At 37.1% G+C, this 17,941-nt stretch overlaps 1 protein-coding gene across 3 annotated transcripts in view; it reads right to left on the reverse strand.

The window, feature by feature from the left end:
- Positions 1-8,996: 8,996 nt before the first annotated feature.
- The window catches only part of SEC24B (SEC24 homolog B, COPII coat complex component), a 44,081-nt gene continuing 35,136 nt past the window's right edge, over positions 8,997-17,941 (reverse strand). For all 3 annotated transcript variants that reach the window (XM_062636650.1, XM_062636649.1, XM_062636651.1), the window contains 5 exons: positions 16,655-16,792; positions 15,687-15,791; positions 14,504-14,596; positions 12,649-12,752; positions 8,997-11,221 (listed from right to left, as the gene is read on the reverse strand). In XM_062636650.1, coding sequence (XP_062492634.1) covers positions 11,107-11,221; positions 12,649-12,752; positions 14,504-14,596; positions 15,687-15,791; positions 16,655-16,792 — 555 coding nt within the window. In that variant the 3' untranslated portion in view covers positions 8,997-11,106. The remainder of the gene's footprint in view (positions 11,222-12,648; positions 12,753-14,503; positions 14,597-15,686; positions 15,792-16,654; positions 16,793-17,941) is intronic.

Consider the following 17,941-nt stretch of genomic DNA (forward strand, 5'->3'; position numbering starts at 1 on the left):
CTCTCCTCTTCTTCCCGCCAGCCCCGGGGAGGAGCTGCGCTGGGCAGCGCTGAGCGGCTCCCTCCGTCCCGCTGGACGGGGCGAGGCCCGGGGCGGGCGGGGACAGTAGCGGGAGGAAGCGGAGTGTCTGCCGGCCTGTCTGTGCGCTCGGGTGGCCCGCAGCCGGGCCGAGAGGCTTTTCCGCGGCGGCAGCGGTGAACTCCGGACGAAGAGGTGGCCCTGCCTCAGCGGGGCGCAACCGATAGCTCCTTACACACAGGTGCTGTCCCCCTCTTCTGCGTGTGTCTTCCTGAACTTGAAAATGGATATCAGTAACTTAGTTATATACATAGTTATAAATGAGACCAAGGTAATTCTTAATTCCTGTCTTACACGAGCACCTGCCTTTTCCATAGCTGATAATTTCCCTTTTCGAGGAACAAAACCATTGCTACTCCTCATGTTTCAGTGGAATAAACACAATCTGGTTCCACAGAAATGATCAGCAAAGCACAAAGAAACGAACTCCCACTCTTGGAGTTTGTTACTTTACAAGAAAGTTCTCTTTACATCAGTAAAGCAATTAGCAAGGCCTGACCCTTTTCTGGTCAGTCATTTGTTTGGTAGCACCTTATCCAACAGAATCTTCATGCCCACAAATGCAAGTATTTGTGTTCAATGCAAACCACTGAAGTGAGTAATACCCATGACATTACATCAGGGAAACACACACAAAAGTGCCACCTCCATCTCCTTTCTCTGCCCTTTATGATGTTCCTGCAAGCAATGCCGCACAAAACAAAACCAACTGTACCCAGTGATGACAAAAGTATCTTATAAACTGGGCTGTACCACATCTGAAAGAGTGTCGTTAACATGGAAAAACTCCACCACTGATTGCATGCTTGATGGCTCTGAGGGACAAAATAAGACCCCACTTGAGTCCCTCTTCCAAGTTCTGGAGCAGAAACCTTATGCAAATAAGATCACCGAGCCATTCATTCCTGTTTCAGGGTGACTGCAATCTATTAAAGTGAGTATGGTCCCAGAAAACAACAGAACAGAAGTTTCACTGTGAAAGACAGTGACTCCCAAAGGCAGTAACTTGTGATACAATTACAGTTAATGTTTATCACAGCAAAATTCCCCAAATTTTATTGGAGTAGTTTTCCTTGAGGCAAAGTAAGACTTGTTTTTAGGTGAATAGGACAAGGAGAAATGGATTTAAACTGGAAGAGGGCAAATTTACATTAGACATGGGGAAGAAGCTCTTCACTGTGAGGGTGGTGAGGCACTAAACAGGCTGCCCAGAGAAGCTGTGGCTGCCCCATCCCTGGCAGTGTTCAAGGCCAGGTTGAACGGGGCTTGGAGCAACCTGGTCTAGCGGAAGGTGTCCCTGCCCATGGCAGGGCGGTGGGAACTGGATGAGCTTTAAGGTCCCTTCCAACTCTAAGCAGTCTGTGACTCTGTGATTCTATGACTTATATACCTTATTAAGTAAATTATATTAAGATCCATGAAGTTGCCAAAGATGAAATAAAGGATTCAGAGTTAGGTATATTAATTCAAGATGGAGTATTTACGGTTTCATTGCAATATTTATGGTTTCATCAAGCATAGGTGTCTTGGTCATAGTAAATGGCTTTTTTTTTTTTTTTTTTAAGGCTTCTGCCACATAGTGATGGTTTTATCAAAATTCTCCTCTTTAGGGAGCAAAAAATCAGCGTCAGGACTAGAAAAGAGATGAGTTGGTTTTGGTCATTGTTCCATGCTACACTTTTTTTCTGTACTTTGTTTCAGAAGGTCAGTAAGGATCAAAGAAGCACTGTCACAGCAACTTGTGGATTTAGCTTCTGCTAGGAATGAAGACTCATGTTTCTATCATCTACAGGCCATGAGAAATGAGAGAATGTTTTACTAGTTGAGCCTTGTGTCACTGCCACGCTTAAAAAGATTTACCTGTCACACGTTTCTGATTTTCTCACAAAGCAATTCCTGCTTTGTTGGCTAAGCAACATGTTTTATGTCTTACTATTCCCACTATAAGTACTCACTGCAACTTAGCTTGTTTCAAGTTATACCTCAAAATGTACCTTCTAAACTAACATCAAACATAATTAATGTTTGACATAGAAAAGTCTGCATAAAACTGTCATTGTAATTATCTGTTCATATCCAGTGAATACAAATAAATGTATAAAATTCCTGTGAAACACCACTTTGGTCACAGATGCCATTAAAATAGCTATAAAATGGGGTGAATAGAAAAGTTTCTTTAGTACAGCCACTAAAACAAGGTCTGTACTCGACAGCTGTTCGAGGAGAACAGTTGTTAGGAAGACCTGCTACTTCCCAAACTTTTGCCCCCTTTCTCCCCTCCCTGTGCTTACAATGGAGTTGCTAACAAGGAGTTAGATTACATTAACTTGAAACTAACTTTGAATGAGCTTTCTTTACCTGTGAGACACAAATTAATCTCTTCCCTTCTGGTAAGGACATGCTCTGCCAGTAGGAAATGACACTTCAAGGGACATGATTTATGCATGCACAGCATCAGGGTTCCTGTCATCATATTACAGAGACGTGACTGGCTTCAGTTCCAGTAAGAAAATGGTTATGAAAACAAGCAGATTATTACAGACTAGAAACTTATGTTTCAAGTCATATTCTCAGGGTCATCTTTAAGGGAGGATACTATTCACTAAAATAAAACCAGATGGAGTTCTAGGAAGTGTGAAACTAATGGGAAATAAGAGGGACCCTGGCCACAGTGTTTCCAATCTCCTAAATCTCAGGGCATTAATTTCAAATCTTTGTCAAGGTAGAAAACCAAAATAAGACAAACTTTAAGGTAAGACAGAAGGACACAGACGATCTTCTGAATTAAAACCTTTTTTTCTCAAGGCAAAATATCAAGCTCTAGAACAGCACCTTAACTCCAGATGCATCTTACCGGATTGTCAAGGTACATAGACTTATTACACGGTAATCATCTTCATTAACCAGCTATAAAAGTCTGATGACAAAATGAACCAGGACCCCAATTACAGGATGATGTTCCCATTGCTCAAGGGAACACATATGCTCAGATGTAACTTCAGTCATGATTACAGGGAAGCGAGAGCCCTTTTCCTCATCCTCTGTCTCCTTTCCCTCACCACAGTTCTTCTAATGCTCCCTTGTTTGTTCACAGGTACTTCTGCAGAATTACAAGGTAAGAGAGAGAGAAAAAAAAAGCCAATGACAAAACTAAAAATCCCCATCCATGCAATAACAAACCCACAGCAGATAGCTTGAGGTTCCTCCCTCTAAAGCAGTTTTAAACCATCCTCCTTCAGTAAGCAGAATTTCATCCTCCCACTTCCAGCATACTCCTGGAACAAAACTTTCCAGTGTATCTTACTTGAAAACCAATAGCTAAAGGTTTTTCTTTTAACAATCGCATACTACAGTTCAAAAGACAAATTATAATGGAATAGAATAAGATTATGTGATATAGCTTCCAAAAAAATCCCATGTTTCTTTTGATAGATTATCTTGCATCTGGTGTTGAGAAGCAAAATCTCTTCAGCAGCTAAGATCTCATGCCTTGCTCACAAAATTCCAGGTAAGGCAAACTTTCCCAGAAGTCACAAGGATAAAGCCGAAACTGCTATGTTTTCATGAAGAAGGGAGCATATAAAGTTCTTTTGCTCCATCTGGACACAGTAATAGCACTGCAGCAATTCAATGTAAAGACAAACTTTTCACCAGGGTAAACTATGTTCCCTCATAGTGCACAGACAGCAAAAATCTCTCTTCAAGAAGAAGAGCTCATTGCAGAACGTTAGCTCTGCCAGGATTAATATACTGATACTCCTGCTCTGGTAAAGGCAGAGTGAGATGAGACCTACCACTGACTGACACAGTGCATAGACAAAAGCTCTATTTTCTCTAGAGCAGCAGATCATGTGCATAAGATTTCCTAAATAAACTGCTGGAAAGCAAAACACCACATGGGAAAAGACCTGGACTCCAATTACAGAGCTAAATTCTTACTCAAGGAATGAGAAATGCTTAGACTAGGTGGAGGATCATAAATTATACTCTTATTACAGAGTTCCCGGGCTGCCTAAATTGCACTGCTTCATTAGGTCAGTAGAGCAGAGATCTGAGTTGTGATTTTAGGAAAGTTGCATCATCCAGTCATAATTTTTTCCTTCCTCTTCTGAGACTTCTACTGTCTGCTTGTTTGTTTAAACTTGAATATATATATTCTTTTGCTAATAAATTTATCTTTGATTCATTATAAGAATAAATTCTTACAAAAATAATTATCCCATTTAAGAACTTCATACAGGAATGACACGGAGGACCACCCGATAGCCACAGAAGTCTCAAAAATCTATCAAAGCTAAGCAGTAAGCTATTTCTCAGGCTGGGATTGCACACATAGATATGGCTTACACTGGGCAGGAAATCACACAGAATATGGTTCAGAGCCTGTGTCCCAAAAAGTTCCAGATGAAGAAAGAACTGGCCCAAGAGGGAAAGGCTGCAGCTTGACATTTAAGTTGACCCCAGCGTGATAACACAGGCCAAGTCCCTAGAAATTCACTTAGCATAGCATCCATGGAAAAGACTGTTGTTTGAGTACACTAGTTAATACTGAAAGTCAAGTTTAAAGTTAACCTTGTTCTAGGTATGGAAGCAGCATACCAAGTTTTCATTTGATATTCCCAGGACAATTTTAGTAGCCTATTAGGCATTCATGCCACAGGCACCAACAACAGCATAGCTTTTCAGTGAAGAGCCTTCCTTACAACCCTAGGGGAGTATAGGGTCCCTAAGAGAGGAGTCCTGCTAGCTTCTTGGTCCCTAACACCAACATTTTTTTTTCTGGTGGATAAAATGAAGTTTATATGCCCCATCCTTCAAGGTGCTGAGCACTCAGGACCTTGCAGGAACAGACAAGTGAAACAATAACCGTTTGTATAAGGTGATGTGAATGCTGTAGGCATACTTTGAATATTTGCCAAGAGTTTACTTGGCTGCCCAGTTGTGAACACCTGCGTCTCAGGACAAGCAGTTGCATGACTTGGTGCTGACACAGGGAGGCAGTGGGAACATACAGAGGCAGGGCAGAGATCCCCCTTTCAGAACTGTTGCACAAGGAGATCAGTCTAGACTGCCTCTGGAACCACAGCTCAAGGGAGAAACAACCAACACACTGGAAAAATATGGGCATAGATCTGCCTTATAGGGTTGCCTAATTCTGGAGCCATTCCAGGCCCTGCTCCTGCTCAGCGCAGGACAACCTGTCATCAGAGAGCAGTAGCATGATCAGCTGCTCCCCCTTGCCTGGATACACCACCCACATCAGGCAGAGCTTCAGCTGGTTTCAGGCTCTGGCCCCTTTTGCACCAGCCTGCCACAGAGATAGAGCTCAAGTCTTTAGCTTGGCACCTGCAGTACTAAAAAGAGCTTAGAAAGTGGTTTTCCTCACTCTGGCACTCCTAATAACCTACACCTCTGAACAACTCACAGCTTAAAATGTGAGAATGTGTAAATTTAATGTCATCAGGGTGGGAAAGGAAGCAATGACTGTTCAGGGCGCAGCACAGCACAGTCCTTGTGGTTGGGGTCCTCAGTGGAACCTCTGTGTAAGTACTCCATGCTAGTAACAGAGTCAGTAGTAGCTATGTACAGCTTGACACGCTTCATTCAAATACACGGAAAAGACCATGAAACCAACATGAAAGAGTTGAACTTAAATACATACTTCATAGTCCAAAACCTGCAGATAGCAAAAAAGAATGACTCCTCAAACAGGAACAACTATTAATTATACCAGAGGATGGCACACACACCTAGATACAGAGATTCTTTTGTTTGGTTGGTTTTGTTAAGTCATTTCACATTCAGATACAAATGAACATCAGAGCTGAGCACAAACTGTGAGTCACAGCCGTATTCTGACATCCTCTGCTATGCAAATGTGCAGGGACCTGAGCACCCGCCCCCACCCCACTCCCTTCCCAGGAAATTATACTCTGTTCACCTATTCTGCAGAGCACATTTGTGCAATGGTTCTGTAGTAACATTCTTTGTTTGGGTAACAGTTCTCCCTCCCTTTGAGGTGATACCATGTTGTCTGCTCAGCTATTGTTTTTAAGCTAAGAAACAAAGACTGCCAGGAGCATGGCAGCTTATAGGAGAAAAGGCTCGCTTCTAAGACATGTTCTATTTTATTCATGTAAAATTCTCAAGTTAAAGCTGAAGGACATTCCTAGAAGTCTACTACTTCCCCTAGCACAGGAATCTACAAAACATTCAGCAATTTCCAGAAAAAAGGAAAAAAAATACACTTTTCTTCACAGGTGATTAGATTGAATAATTTCTTGTAATGAAAAGTTCTGCAATCTGAGCTCAACAATACTCAGGTATTCTGATGAGCAAAAATGCCAGGAGGGTTTCTCATCTCAAGCTGATCTCTAAACATGTAAAGTAGAGATGCAACTGAGAGTAAGACAACCTGCACACTAGGGATTTCTCACATTTCACCCCGCATCATCCTATACCAGCCACTGTTAAAGACCCCTCGTGTGCTGCTTTTCTCAGCAGCTGTGTTCCTCCTGCAGAGCCTATCCATCCGCACTGCTAGGGATGCCAGAGCCATGGCTGTGGAAGCAATTCCCACTCTTTCTAGGAACGTAAGAGTTTCAAAACATGGATGCTGGGCTGAGAGATTTTGTGCTTGCTGTCCAAGAAAATATTACACTCTTATAAATATTTTTGGTAGTTAGAAATAATTGTTTGGATGGGGGAAAAAGGGAAGCTTGGACACTCTAATGGCATTTTATATCAAATAAACTTTGAAGGCTTTTAGAAATACAGCCATATTACAATAAACTGCTAAACTTGAACATCTAGGTAGACAGTAAAAGCAGCAATGTTTTAGAAGCTATGCACATGCTCAGCAAGCTGGATGAAGACATCCAGCACATGTACCAGTGGTTCCAGTTCTGCTTCTCCTCCTGGCTTTGCTTAAGCTCCACTTATGATGGAGGTAATGAAGGCAGCGTATTCAGCCACTGAAGAGACAAAGAAAAGCATAAAGAATTCCTCTGCTACAGGTGAATGCTACACATTTTTTTTCTTTGCTTCAGCATTAGGTCACCAGGTAATTTTTAGTAACATTTTGTATTCATAGAAGCTGAGGTTTATAGCCTGTAGGACTTTTTGAAAGTATCCTATCTACAGAAGTTATTAGGAAAAGAAGCTATTAGCAAAAGACAGTATTTTCCTAAACAGGATTTCTCTGTCAATTGCCAGTGATGTTCTAACATGAAAATATTTTGTTCATTTTTTAAACTTCTTCTCAATTTATGAGAATAACATTTCCTGTGGCTGGCAGATTATCAGGATGGTTAATTATTATCAACTCCTTCTCATGCTTGAGGATTCTTGTGCCATTGAACACTTTCACTTAAGAATCCCCCAAAGCCTCAGTGTCTTGCAAGCAGAGACTGTCTACTCATGTTGATAAACACAAAGAAATACTATGCTACTTGCTAGCCAAACAGTACTTCCTTCCAACACTCCTGACATTCTAAAACTGCCACTTTTAATGGTAACATGATTAAGGATGTAACTGGAGATCTGTATTCTTCGTTGCCTCCAGGGTGGTGTTCTATTAACATCTAAAAAACCCCAGATACAACCCACGTATGTAGCTTTAATAAAAGAGTTACAGGAAAGATTTAACATGTATTAAAATCTGAAGAACTCTTAAAAAACCAAAAATCCCAAAACAACAAAAAAACTGAACGCTAAAGAAATTTTTGACAGAGTAACTGACACGTATTTGGGGTACTCCGTATATCCATCGCCAGTTAGAGCCTCAAACCTCCCAAAACACTAGTTCCAAATCTGGCTGCTAAGCTTATGGCACTGAGACACAATACCCTCTAAAACTGAAATTGAAACAAGATCTTTCAGGACTCTTACATGAGTTAATACTTCCATATAGAGAAATCAGTGATTAAGGTTGCAATACCCCTCACAAACACACTTCTGTCCCATACCTTGAAAATTTTGCATAAAATTCTTAAAAATGTATTTGCCTGCAAAAACATTAAGACTCCACATTTAAAATTACTGAAGAGCTCTTGACTCTGAGGTTTACTCACAAGTGATTTTGGCTTTTTAAAAACAACAGTAATGACAAAACCATTTTTTCAGTTATCTGACAAAAAACACAGAAAACCAAAACCAAACAAAATCACCTGGTCATATTTTCTCCATTGCTATGAAGCTGAACAGTGAGATTAATAAATAGGCATATTTCTAAGAAGCTTAGGAACAAAATACAGAATCAAGCTTAGTAATAATCTTTTGGGAGCTGCATATTGTGTCCTAACATTTTAAGAACTTTCTGGACTATAATTTCACCAACAGGAACTCCCAAACCTCTTATTTGGTAAAAAGAGGCAGAAGATGCTTTTAAAACTAAAACATGGAATGGGATGCCCATTTAAAATGCTGAGAATTTGAAATGATCCCCTGAAGACTTGCTTAGCTGGGGCTGGGAAACATCCTACCCAGCAAATCTTTCATTTCTAATGAAACAGTGTTGAAGGCATTTTGGAAAAAGCTCAGTCCCTAAAATGGCTAGAGATGTTGTCTGCAGTTCAGCACTTTATTTAAACAGATACAGAAACATGCCTGTCACCTCTCCTCCCAAACCTTAGCAGGCAAAAAGCATGTTGAGCTTCGCAGTGCATCTCTCTGTAGGGATTAATCTTTTGCTGTGTATCCTCTGGTACAGTGGTGTGATCCAAACCATCTTAAATAAACCTCTGTTTTAGATACTTTTACCATGCATACAAACATACTGTTGTTCAAAACACTAAAATCAATACCCCAAATCCTGAGGTGTTTCCAATTCAAGATATTTCTATGAGACTGTCTTTTAAAAGTTTAAACCAAAGATCAGTCAGAATGGAGATGTGCTCTATGGTAAAAAAGTAACTGGATTCTCTGTGCCATGTAATAATTTTACTGAACAAATAGCTCTCAAGATGTATTTTCCATAATTTTTATATACAAAACCCATAGAAGAATAAAGCTTTAAGTAACGGTTTTACAGAATATGTTGCAATTAATCATGGCATAGTGTGTTCCCAGATATTCAGTACCAAGCTTGTAAGTCAGAAGCATCTATCATGGGGCATTTAAAATTGTAATTATCCCATTTTCATTTCTGCAATTACAAATTATTTTTAAGATGCCCCACTTCAGCAGCACTAAGCTTTCACTCAATGCAAATTAATCTATAAACAAGTATTGAAATCAAGGAGGTCTGATTTAGGGACAACATTCAGACATCGCCTCAGACATTTATTACATGATAAATTAATTTGCTAAATGGAAAGTTTCTCTTAAGTAATCTTTGGGTAACTTAAACACATTTAGTTAAGGACAACATACAAATATAACTTATAAAGGTATCTTCTCCAAACAATGACTTTGTGCTAACATGCAGAATAACACCACTCGCAGAATTTAATTAGTGTAGCTTTTAAAGCATTTGCAAACCAAAACTAGTACATTTTTTTCTTGATTATTTGATTCAGGGGCTATGGCAGTCAAAAATGCAATATTAGCATTTTCAAGGCTACTTTAAGATAAAATGTAATCATACTAATCATCATTTATTTGTTGCACTTAAATAAACAAAGTTCAGAATAGTAAGTATGAGTGATTGTGCATTATGAATTATTTCTAATGTGCCTCAAAACCCCCCCAAAATAACAAAACAAAAGCCATCCCAAATTAACAACCGAATTTAAAAATCTGTGATAAACCTATCAAAAAGCCCAAACCATCGAGTTACCAAAACATTACTAAGCCCAAGGTTTCAAAGAGATGCAACAGTGTGATTACATTTTGAATTTGAACATTTTCAAGCCTTTGCTTCCATTGACGTAATTAACTTTTACACCCCCTCTTTTTTTTTCTTTAGATCACAGCAGAAATCAAATCATCAAGTGTGAGTGATTACCCATGCTTACTCTAAATGGCAGACGACACAAATTACAGAAACTCAGACCAAGACTACAGTAGTTTACAAAACGTAAAACGAGGCTAACAGATATGCCTTCTTTAGGATAATACATAAGAAGGGTTTTAAGAACTTCATATCAATAGCTCATTTCAGACTATGCAGTGCTTTCTCCTCCCTTCCAGAGGTCTGTGAAATAAAGCAGTAAACATGTTCTCTTTAATATTCAGTTCAGTAAGAGTTAGTTGCAAAAAGATTATACTTGCATAAATATAAAAACGCATGATAAAGCAAAATATTTTTAATTAGTAAGCCAATCATAAATAAATTCACCTAAAATTAACAGAAGCAGCAGCTGTGTTCCTTCTACACGGATACTTTTTTTAGCACGTTTTAATAGTCAACTTCATTGTCTAGCCTGGGACAGAACAATTCATCGTTGAGCACTCAACACCTCTGCACACTGAGCTAAGTCTTTTTTTTTTTTTACTTACATTTTTTACATTTTCTTTACAAATGTAATACTTATGTACATTATATATTTTATTTCTACAATTGATGTACTTTACTGAAACTCTACAACTTTCAGAGGGAATTTGCTGAAGTCTTTAGTAAGTATTAATCATTCCTTTTAAAAAGAAATTCATATAAACAACCAACATACATCACTGCCCTTTGACATCTCTGTTAAGAATCTGGATCTGGAAGGGCTTCTATAATAAATGTAAGAAAAAAGGCTTTACCTAATTGTACATTTCATTAAGAAATATCCCACATAGCTACATAAATTCACCAGCTTGCAATAAACAGAGCACCATACCGCTGCACAAGTGGAAACGTGTACAAACCAATTTAAAGTTTACTAGTGAAACAGCTTCATCACTCCTACCACTTTTAGACTGAAGTAAAACTGCAAAATTCTTTTGGAAATGTATACTTCTTTAGCTGTAAAGCTTCCAAAACAGTGCTGGTCACTGTATATTGTCTGAAGAACAAGCATCCACTTTTTGTAACTTCTGATATGCTTCTCTGGGCCCATGCTTCTCTCTGAAGTCAGGATTTTTCTTCTTTTTATTCCTTGTTCACTTACAGATCTGCTGTTGAATATTAAGTAAGAATTCATAATATGAAAAAGCTGCTTCTGTCCGATCCTCAATTAAATGCTGAAAAAAATCTGTTTTGGCAGGGTTCTCATCTCTGAAAAAAGAGAGAAAAATATTTTAGTCCAATCATTGAGCAAAAAATCCAAGGTAAATACAAGCAGAGGGCTAGGTTCTAATGAAATTCTTATTGTTCCTTGGAGTCTAGATTCAGTCCAAAGATACTACAGCTGCAAACAATCTAAAGTTTGGAAAAAACACTGAAATTTGAAATACACTATCAAACAGCATCTTTGAAAGAAGTATAAAATGGTAGAAAAGCAAGTGAAGCAGCATGTAAAATACCTTGTAGAAACATTAAAAAGGAAACAAAAATAATTTTGTTTTCGGGTTATAGTAAAAGGGTTATATTAAATCCTGATAAAGATTTAAAAAAATGCAGAATTTACATCTCTGATTACATGTAATCACAGAATAGTTAGGGTTGCAAAGGACTTCAAGATCATCTAGTTCCAACCCCCCTGCCATGGGCAGGGACACCTCACACTAGACCATGTCACCCAAGGCTCTGTCCAACCTGGCCTTGAACACCACCAGGGGACGGAGCATTCACAACTTCCTTGGGCAACCCACTGCAGTGCCTCACCACCCTTACAGTAAAGAATATAATCTTAATTCCCTTCCCAGTTTTTCTTATTTGGCAACAGAAGAGAGAAGGTAAATGTGTCAAAGATCTAGTATCCAAAATTACTGCCCCAATAAAAGTTTGCTGGGATGCAGCCAGTATTTGCTGGGGCACAGTCCCTTGTACTCTGTAGTACAGCATGCAGTAAAGCTCTGCTATTTACTGTGGTCTCTCAGCACTACTTGCAATTTCAGCAGCAGTTACAATGCCAACAGTAGAAAAGCTTTAGTCCTATGCTTAAACATTATTTGAGTAAGAAAGTCATCATGCTCTCTAAAATGTGATCTCACATCTGGCTCAGTAAACTGAGTACTCTAAAGACAACAAATGAAACATAAACTCAAATATAAGCATTTTATAAAATTTAAACTTCTTTAAGTGGGTGCTTTCATGGTTTCAAAAGGCTACAGAACTTGCCTCACCTGTTGTAAATCAACTGCTGTCCTATGGAGCTCAGTAACAAACACAGACAATTATTAAAACCATCCAGAGATTACTAGCCTTACTTTTTTTTTTTAATACATGTATTGAAATTATTAAAGCTATATCAGAAATTAACTTGGTTAATCCCACTGATCGTAAGGACATCCACTGCTTTAACATATTCTTAACAATATAATAAAACTATGCAACTAATTAATACCAATAAAACTATTAGTTTAATTTGTACTAGATTCTAACATGACCTTTGTTGCTATGAGGTTCCAGATAACTACCATATCAAGTGGAAAGAGGATGTTACTCAGCTTTTTTTCAGGCCAGATATTCCAACTTTTCATCAGTGTCAATTGTAATTACAAGTTGCCAATAATTACTTAGCATCTAACAGAAATACTTACTTTATTACTTGAAGAACTGGATTTAAAGGTCTACTGTCTCTAAGCCAAGATATAAAAGATCGTGTCCTTTCTGAAGAAAGTGCATCTACTTCAGGAAGCTGTGTCTGGTTGAAAAGTAATTGAAGGAAGTCACCATCTTTATTTAAAAACTTGTTTAAAAACTAGATCCTGATAGTCATAACACAATAAAAGGCATAATTTCTATTAAGAAATTATGAAAATTATCATTTTCAAGGCTTACTTTAAGATAAAATTTAATCATATTAATCATTATTTGTTTCTTAATTTCTATTAAGAAATTACCAACAATGCATAATATATACCCATTTTTAGTTCAGCTTAAAGTACAAAAATTCAGTAGTATCTGACCTGTAGGAAGCTGTACATCTTTAACTTAAATTGCCTTTTAAATGTGAAAGATTTTAGAAAGCAAGCTCATTAAAGAAAAAAACACAATCATTTTTCAAAATGCTGCTTTCACAGTTTTATTGCCTTATCTTTCTTTGTCAACCTTACATGTTGCATTTTGCAGTACTGAAAAGATGAACAAAGCATGAAGTGAAATCTGAATTGTAAGCAGATTTCCAAAAATGCAAAGATTAGACTGGACTATTTCATCAGGGAATAAGATGAAAAAAAATAAATAGAATTTAAAAAACTTGAGCCATTCACCGAGCTAAATATACCAACTCTTGGAACAATATAACCTTTTTAGACAATATGACAAAAGAATTGATGCCAAATTTAAAAGCAGTTCCATTGCTACCTTGGTAGTAAATGAACGGAGGACAAAATTTAAAAGTAAAGATAACTTATTTCTGTTAACTTTTTTCAATTGTTATATAGCATCTATTTATAATGAAAATGAGAGGAAAAAACAACTATTGTCCTTCTTTTAACCAAGTTCTTCCTGAAAACTGTCAACTAATTCTTACCACCAGCTGATCAGAGGGTATAAACTGCTAATTCAAGCAAAATACAAAACTCTGAACAAGCAGTCCAGTCTGATAGTAGTCTTAAAGTTCACCATTCTTAATCTGTTCTTGTAATTGTATCTTGTCATTTACTTTACCCTTCTTACCATACAAGCTTTATAAGCAGAAATATCTTCCAATGTGCTTCTATAACGACTAGTAAGTTTTTGGTACTATCTGAATATAACCATTCAATTATGTACTTTTCTGCAGTATCTTAAAAGGGTCCATCATTACCTGCCACTCACTGACATTTTAGAAGTGCTACCCACACAATGGGGGTCTTCTTTTTGACTGCTGCTCTGTTTCATGCACAAGACTATAGGTACAGGTTATAACATAAAATCCCCTCTACCAAAACACACATCCAAGTATCTTTGACGTCCTAACAGCTAAAAGAGTTTTGTTTTAACATTGACTCAAGGCTTGGAAGCTGAACAAAATCTAAGTCTTGCCCTTTACTTACAGGCCTATCACATCACACCATAGACCTGGTATCTTACACCAGGTTTGGAGAACATAAGGCTTCCAAAAAAATCATGATATCAATAAAAAAACTGTGATCTTAATTAACATGCCTGGATAGTTTTTGTATCTATTCTGTGAAATTCCATCCTATTCTTGTGAACCCACATACGTATCCATAAAAATAATAAAAGCAGTAATGTCATAGAATAATTTACTTTCTTTCCTTGAATGCATTTCACAAGTTCTATCTCCCTCTTAAGAAGTTGGGAAGAGGTTAGAAAGTATCCTACTAAAAAAAAAAAAAAAAAAAAATCCTAATTCAGAGTTACATAATTAAAAACTGAAAATGCAGAGAAAATAGATTAAGTATAGATTCCAAATATAAGCACTCTACAGTTCATTAAAACACCTACCATTTTCTGTGGTACTGATGCATAGTTTGGGTATCCAAGGACATCTTTTATGAAGTTGTTATCACAGCTTTTTCCAATCCAAATGTAAAAAATCTGTAAGATGTTAGAAACAGTTTTAGTAAAGGCCTTGCACACATTTTAGAGAAAGAGACAAGTGGTGACATAATTGGAAGGTAATACCTTTCATGCAAATGAGTCACTTGAAAGCTCCATTTGCAATTCATATATACATCTCTATATTCATTATTTGCACATTTACTTATTAATACACTGGTAGCATTCGGAATGAGATCGTTAAATGTCAAAAATTATAGGTAGAAGGCAAATACTGAAAGAATGAGGATGCAGGACACATCTATATTGAACGGTTAATGTGGTAACTTCCCATGTAACCTCCTAAAATAAAACCCCTTAGATTTCATGAAGTCACACCACTGTGTCACTTACTGCACACTGACTTACCAATCTAAAAAAGTCATAGTAAAGCATCAATTATCAAAAACATTAATTATTTCAGACATCTGGAGACAGAAGATAATTCTGACATCCACAGTCAGCCTCTGAACTCATACAAGATTTAAAGCACTCTCTAGACTGCCATTAGAATAGCATAATGTTTTATCACATTTGTCATGCATAATGCCTTATCCAATCAAGTGTGGTTTAGTGTAATTTCTACAAATAACTTATTTGTGGAGGGTGGACAATTCCCTCACTCTTGCAACTCTTACCTCACACAACCCACAAATCACTTACATTTGTGCATAACTGAGAAGGCTGCATCAGTAGAGAAGTGCTTAGGCTGTAGTACACAGAATTTAATAACTATTAAGAGAATGTTTGGAAAATGGAAATCCATTTTTTCAAAAAAAAAGAAAAAAAAAAATCAAGCCTGAAAAAATTCTGAACAAACCCAAACCCCCAGTTGAATGTGAACTCTTGGTATATATTCTGATCAGTCTAGCATGAAAATAAAATTAACCTCTGAAGCCTTAATATGCAACCTAAAAGATACGGCTCTGATCAAAATACGAAAGCTTTCAACTGGGTCACAGATTACTGCAGGTTACCTGTAATGGTGAATCACTACAGTGTTACTGTTAGGAGTTGACTGCTTTCAGTGATTCAGTATGCATCATCTTGATTTTTTTTTTTAAAGAAATGTGCGCAACGGGTAACTTACTGAGCCACAATCCATTAGAAAAGCTCCTTCTCTTGTCAACTTTTCTGCAGACAGCTTCTGAAGAGGTGGCTGTGGAACAACTCTGTCATTTACATGTATTGTACTCTGTAACAAAAAACAATACTCAGTAACTCCAGAATATAAATAAATCCTGTTTATCTTATCCAGGTAAAATAAACCAAGGAAAAAAAAAAAGAAAAAGAAAAAGTTTAGCAAAATTTTGAGGAGTCTCATGTAACAAAATGCCATGTTAGGCCTAAAATGATTATGTACATCAAACAACTGTAGAATGTATTTAAACTAAGGGACACTTTATCACCAAAAAAAAAAAAAAAAAAAAGTGATTTCATCTGTGTGTGCAACATTTCTCATGCTATAGATGCCAAACTCTCAAAAGACCTTAAATTTTCTACAAACAACCTCCTCAGACTTTTTCATTGTATTCAACTTCACTAGAAGTGCTGCAAGAGCAGAAAACCATAAAATCCCACTCTCTATAAAGGTTCACCATTTTACTGTATTCAAGTAACAATGTTCTTTGATTTAACATCCTGCCTGAAGTAATACAAGGGTTTGTCCACAGAGCACTGTGACTGGTCTGATTAAACAATCTGGCTGTTACCAATAAGATTATAAAAAAAAAACAAAAACCAAACCCAACCAAAACCAAAACAACCCACAAAACCAACCAAACCAACCAACCAAAAAAACCCCAACAATCCAAACCCACCTCCTTCCTCCCCAGCAATAAAACCAGACAAAACCAATAAGAAAAATCCCAAATTCCCAGTATTTTCAGATTAAAGCTGCTTCCCCTTCCAATACAAAACTAGGCTGAATTATTTACTAAGAAACTGTGACGCATTCTGGAAATAATGTAGGGAAAAAAATAGCCTGGAGACTCAGCACATCTCCATATGGTAAAAGACTATTTAAAAAAAAATCTATTTAAAAAATTCATACATTACCTCATCAATCAACTTGTCTATCCTGTACAAGTTGGGATGTATCATTTTCATCAAATGAACAAGAGGCTGGCTCTTCATCTGGCACATTGCATATACACGATCATCCAAGCGTGTACTTGTGCCTGTTCTAAATGCTTTCTGTTAAAGAACAGTATGTTGTTACTCAAATAAGCCCTGTATTTTATGTCACATCTAAACATTGCATTTCAGATGTTTTGCAAGTGTCAAGGAAGGTGACAAAGGTTTTGTAAAGTATCTTACTGAGATACATTAAAATCAAATACAACTTGAATATAATACCTTTTAAAAGGGAATCCATTCTCCCTCTTTATTGATGAAGGAGAATACATTTCCCCCCTACTTCATGTAAAATTTGTCTGTGATTTCTCATTTTATTCTTGCCATATGTTACTGACCTATGAAACTGACTGCTGCAAGGTATGCAAAGATACAGGCCCAGAACAGCTCAAAAAAATATTTCCATGGATAAGATTAACTGGTATTTTACTAGCAAGAATTAAATGTTAAGGAAAAGCTTTGGAAGGGAAATATACTTTCATGTTCTATAGCAGGAACTAGGCTCTCATAGTATTAAATTTATTTTGTAACTCTTCCCTACTGGATTTCTTGGATATCCTTTAGAAGCAATTGGTAAATGATCGCTGTGAAAAGCAACACAATGAAGCAAGCACCATATTCTGATTCAATGGGAAATATTCCTATAATCAAAGCTAATATTCACTTCTACAACAAAGTGCATCAGTTGTCTTCTCCCTCGCGGCCAAAAGAATTCTGATTGTGGTTTCTCTATACCCCAGGCTTTTTTAGTTATTGTAAATAAAGACAATAATAATAAAACCCAGTCAAGACCTAAACAACTTATTTTCCCAGCCATTCTTACTACTGTCTTTCACATGGATCCTCTTGATAGTAAATGGTCTGTTTTTTTCCCCATCATCAAAGGTGTTAATTATGGAAGTACCAAAGAAGTCCTAATCAGTGTATTAAAGACTGAAGTAATCACCATGCCAAAGAAAACAAGTTATGATTGGAGCTCTTGCCAAACTTACATAAAGGTTGATTCGTGATAAGAAAAGAAAGAAACATCAGACATGGAAATCTTTTAAGCTATGAGATTTATTCATGACAGAATCCTGCAGCGAGTTCTCTATTTTTAAGTATGATGTTTGCCAATATATATTAAAAAAAAAACAAAATCACCAAGCAGTAACTACTCCTATTTGAACTTTCAACTATATCACTTCAGTTTCTGTAACAGATTTCTCT

The sequence above is a fragment of the Pezoporus occidentalis genome, unplaced genomic scaffold, assembly GCF_034315485.1.
Source record: "Pezoporus occidentalis ecotype Australia unplaced genomic scaffold, CSIRO_AGI_Poc_V1 ctg49, whole genome shotgun sequence".
Lineage (NCBI taxonomy): Eukaryota > Metazoa > Chordata > Aves > Psittaciformes > Psittacidae > Pezoporus > Pezoporus occidentalis.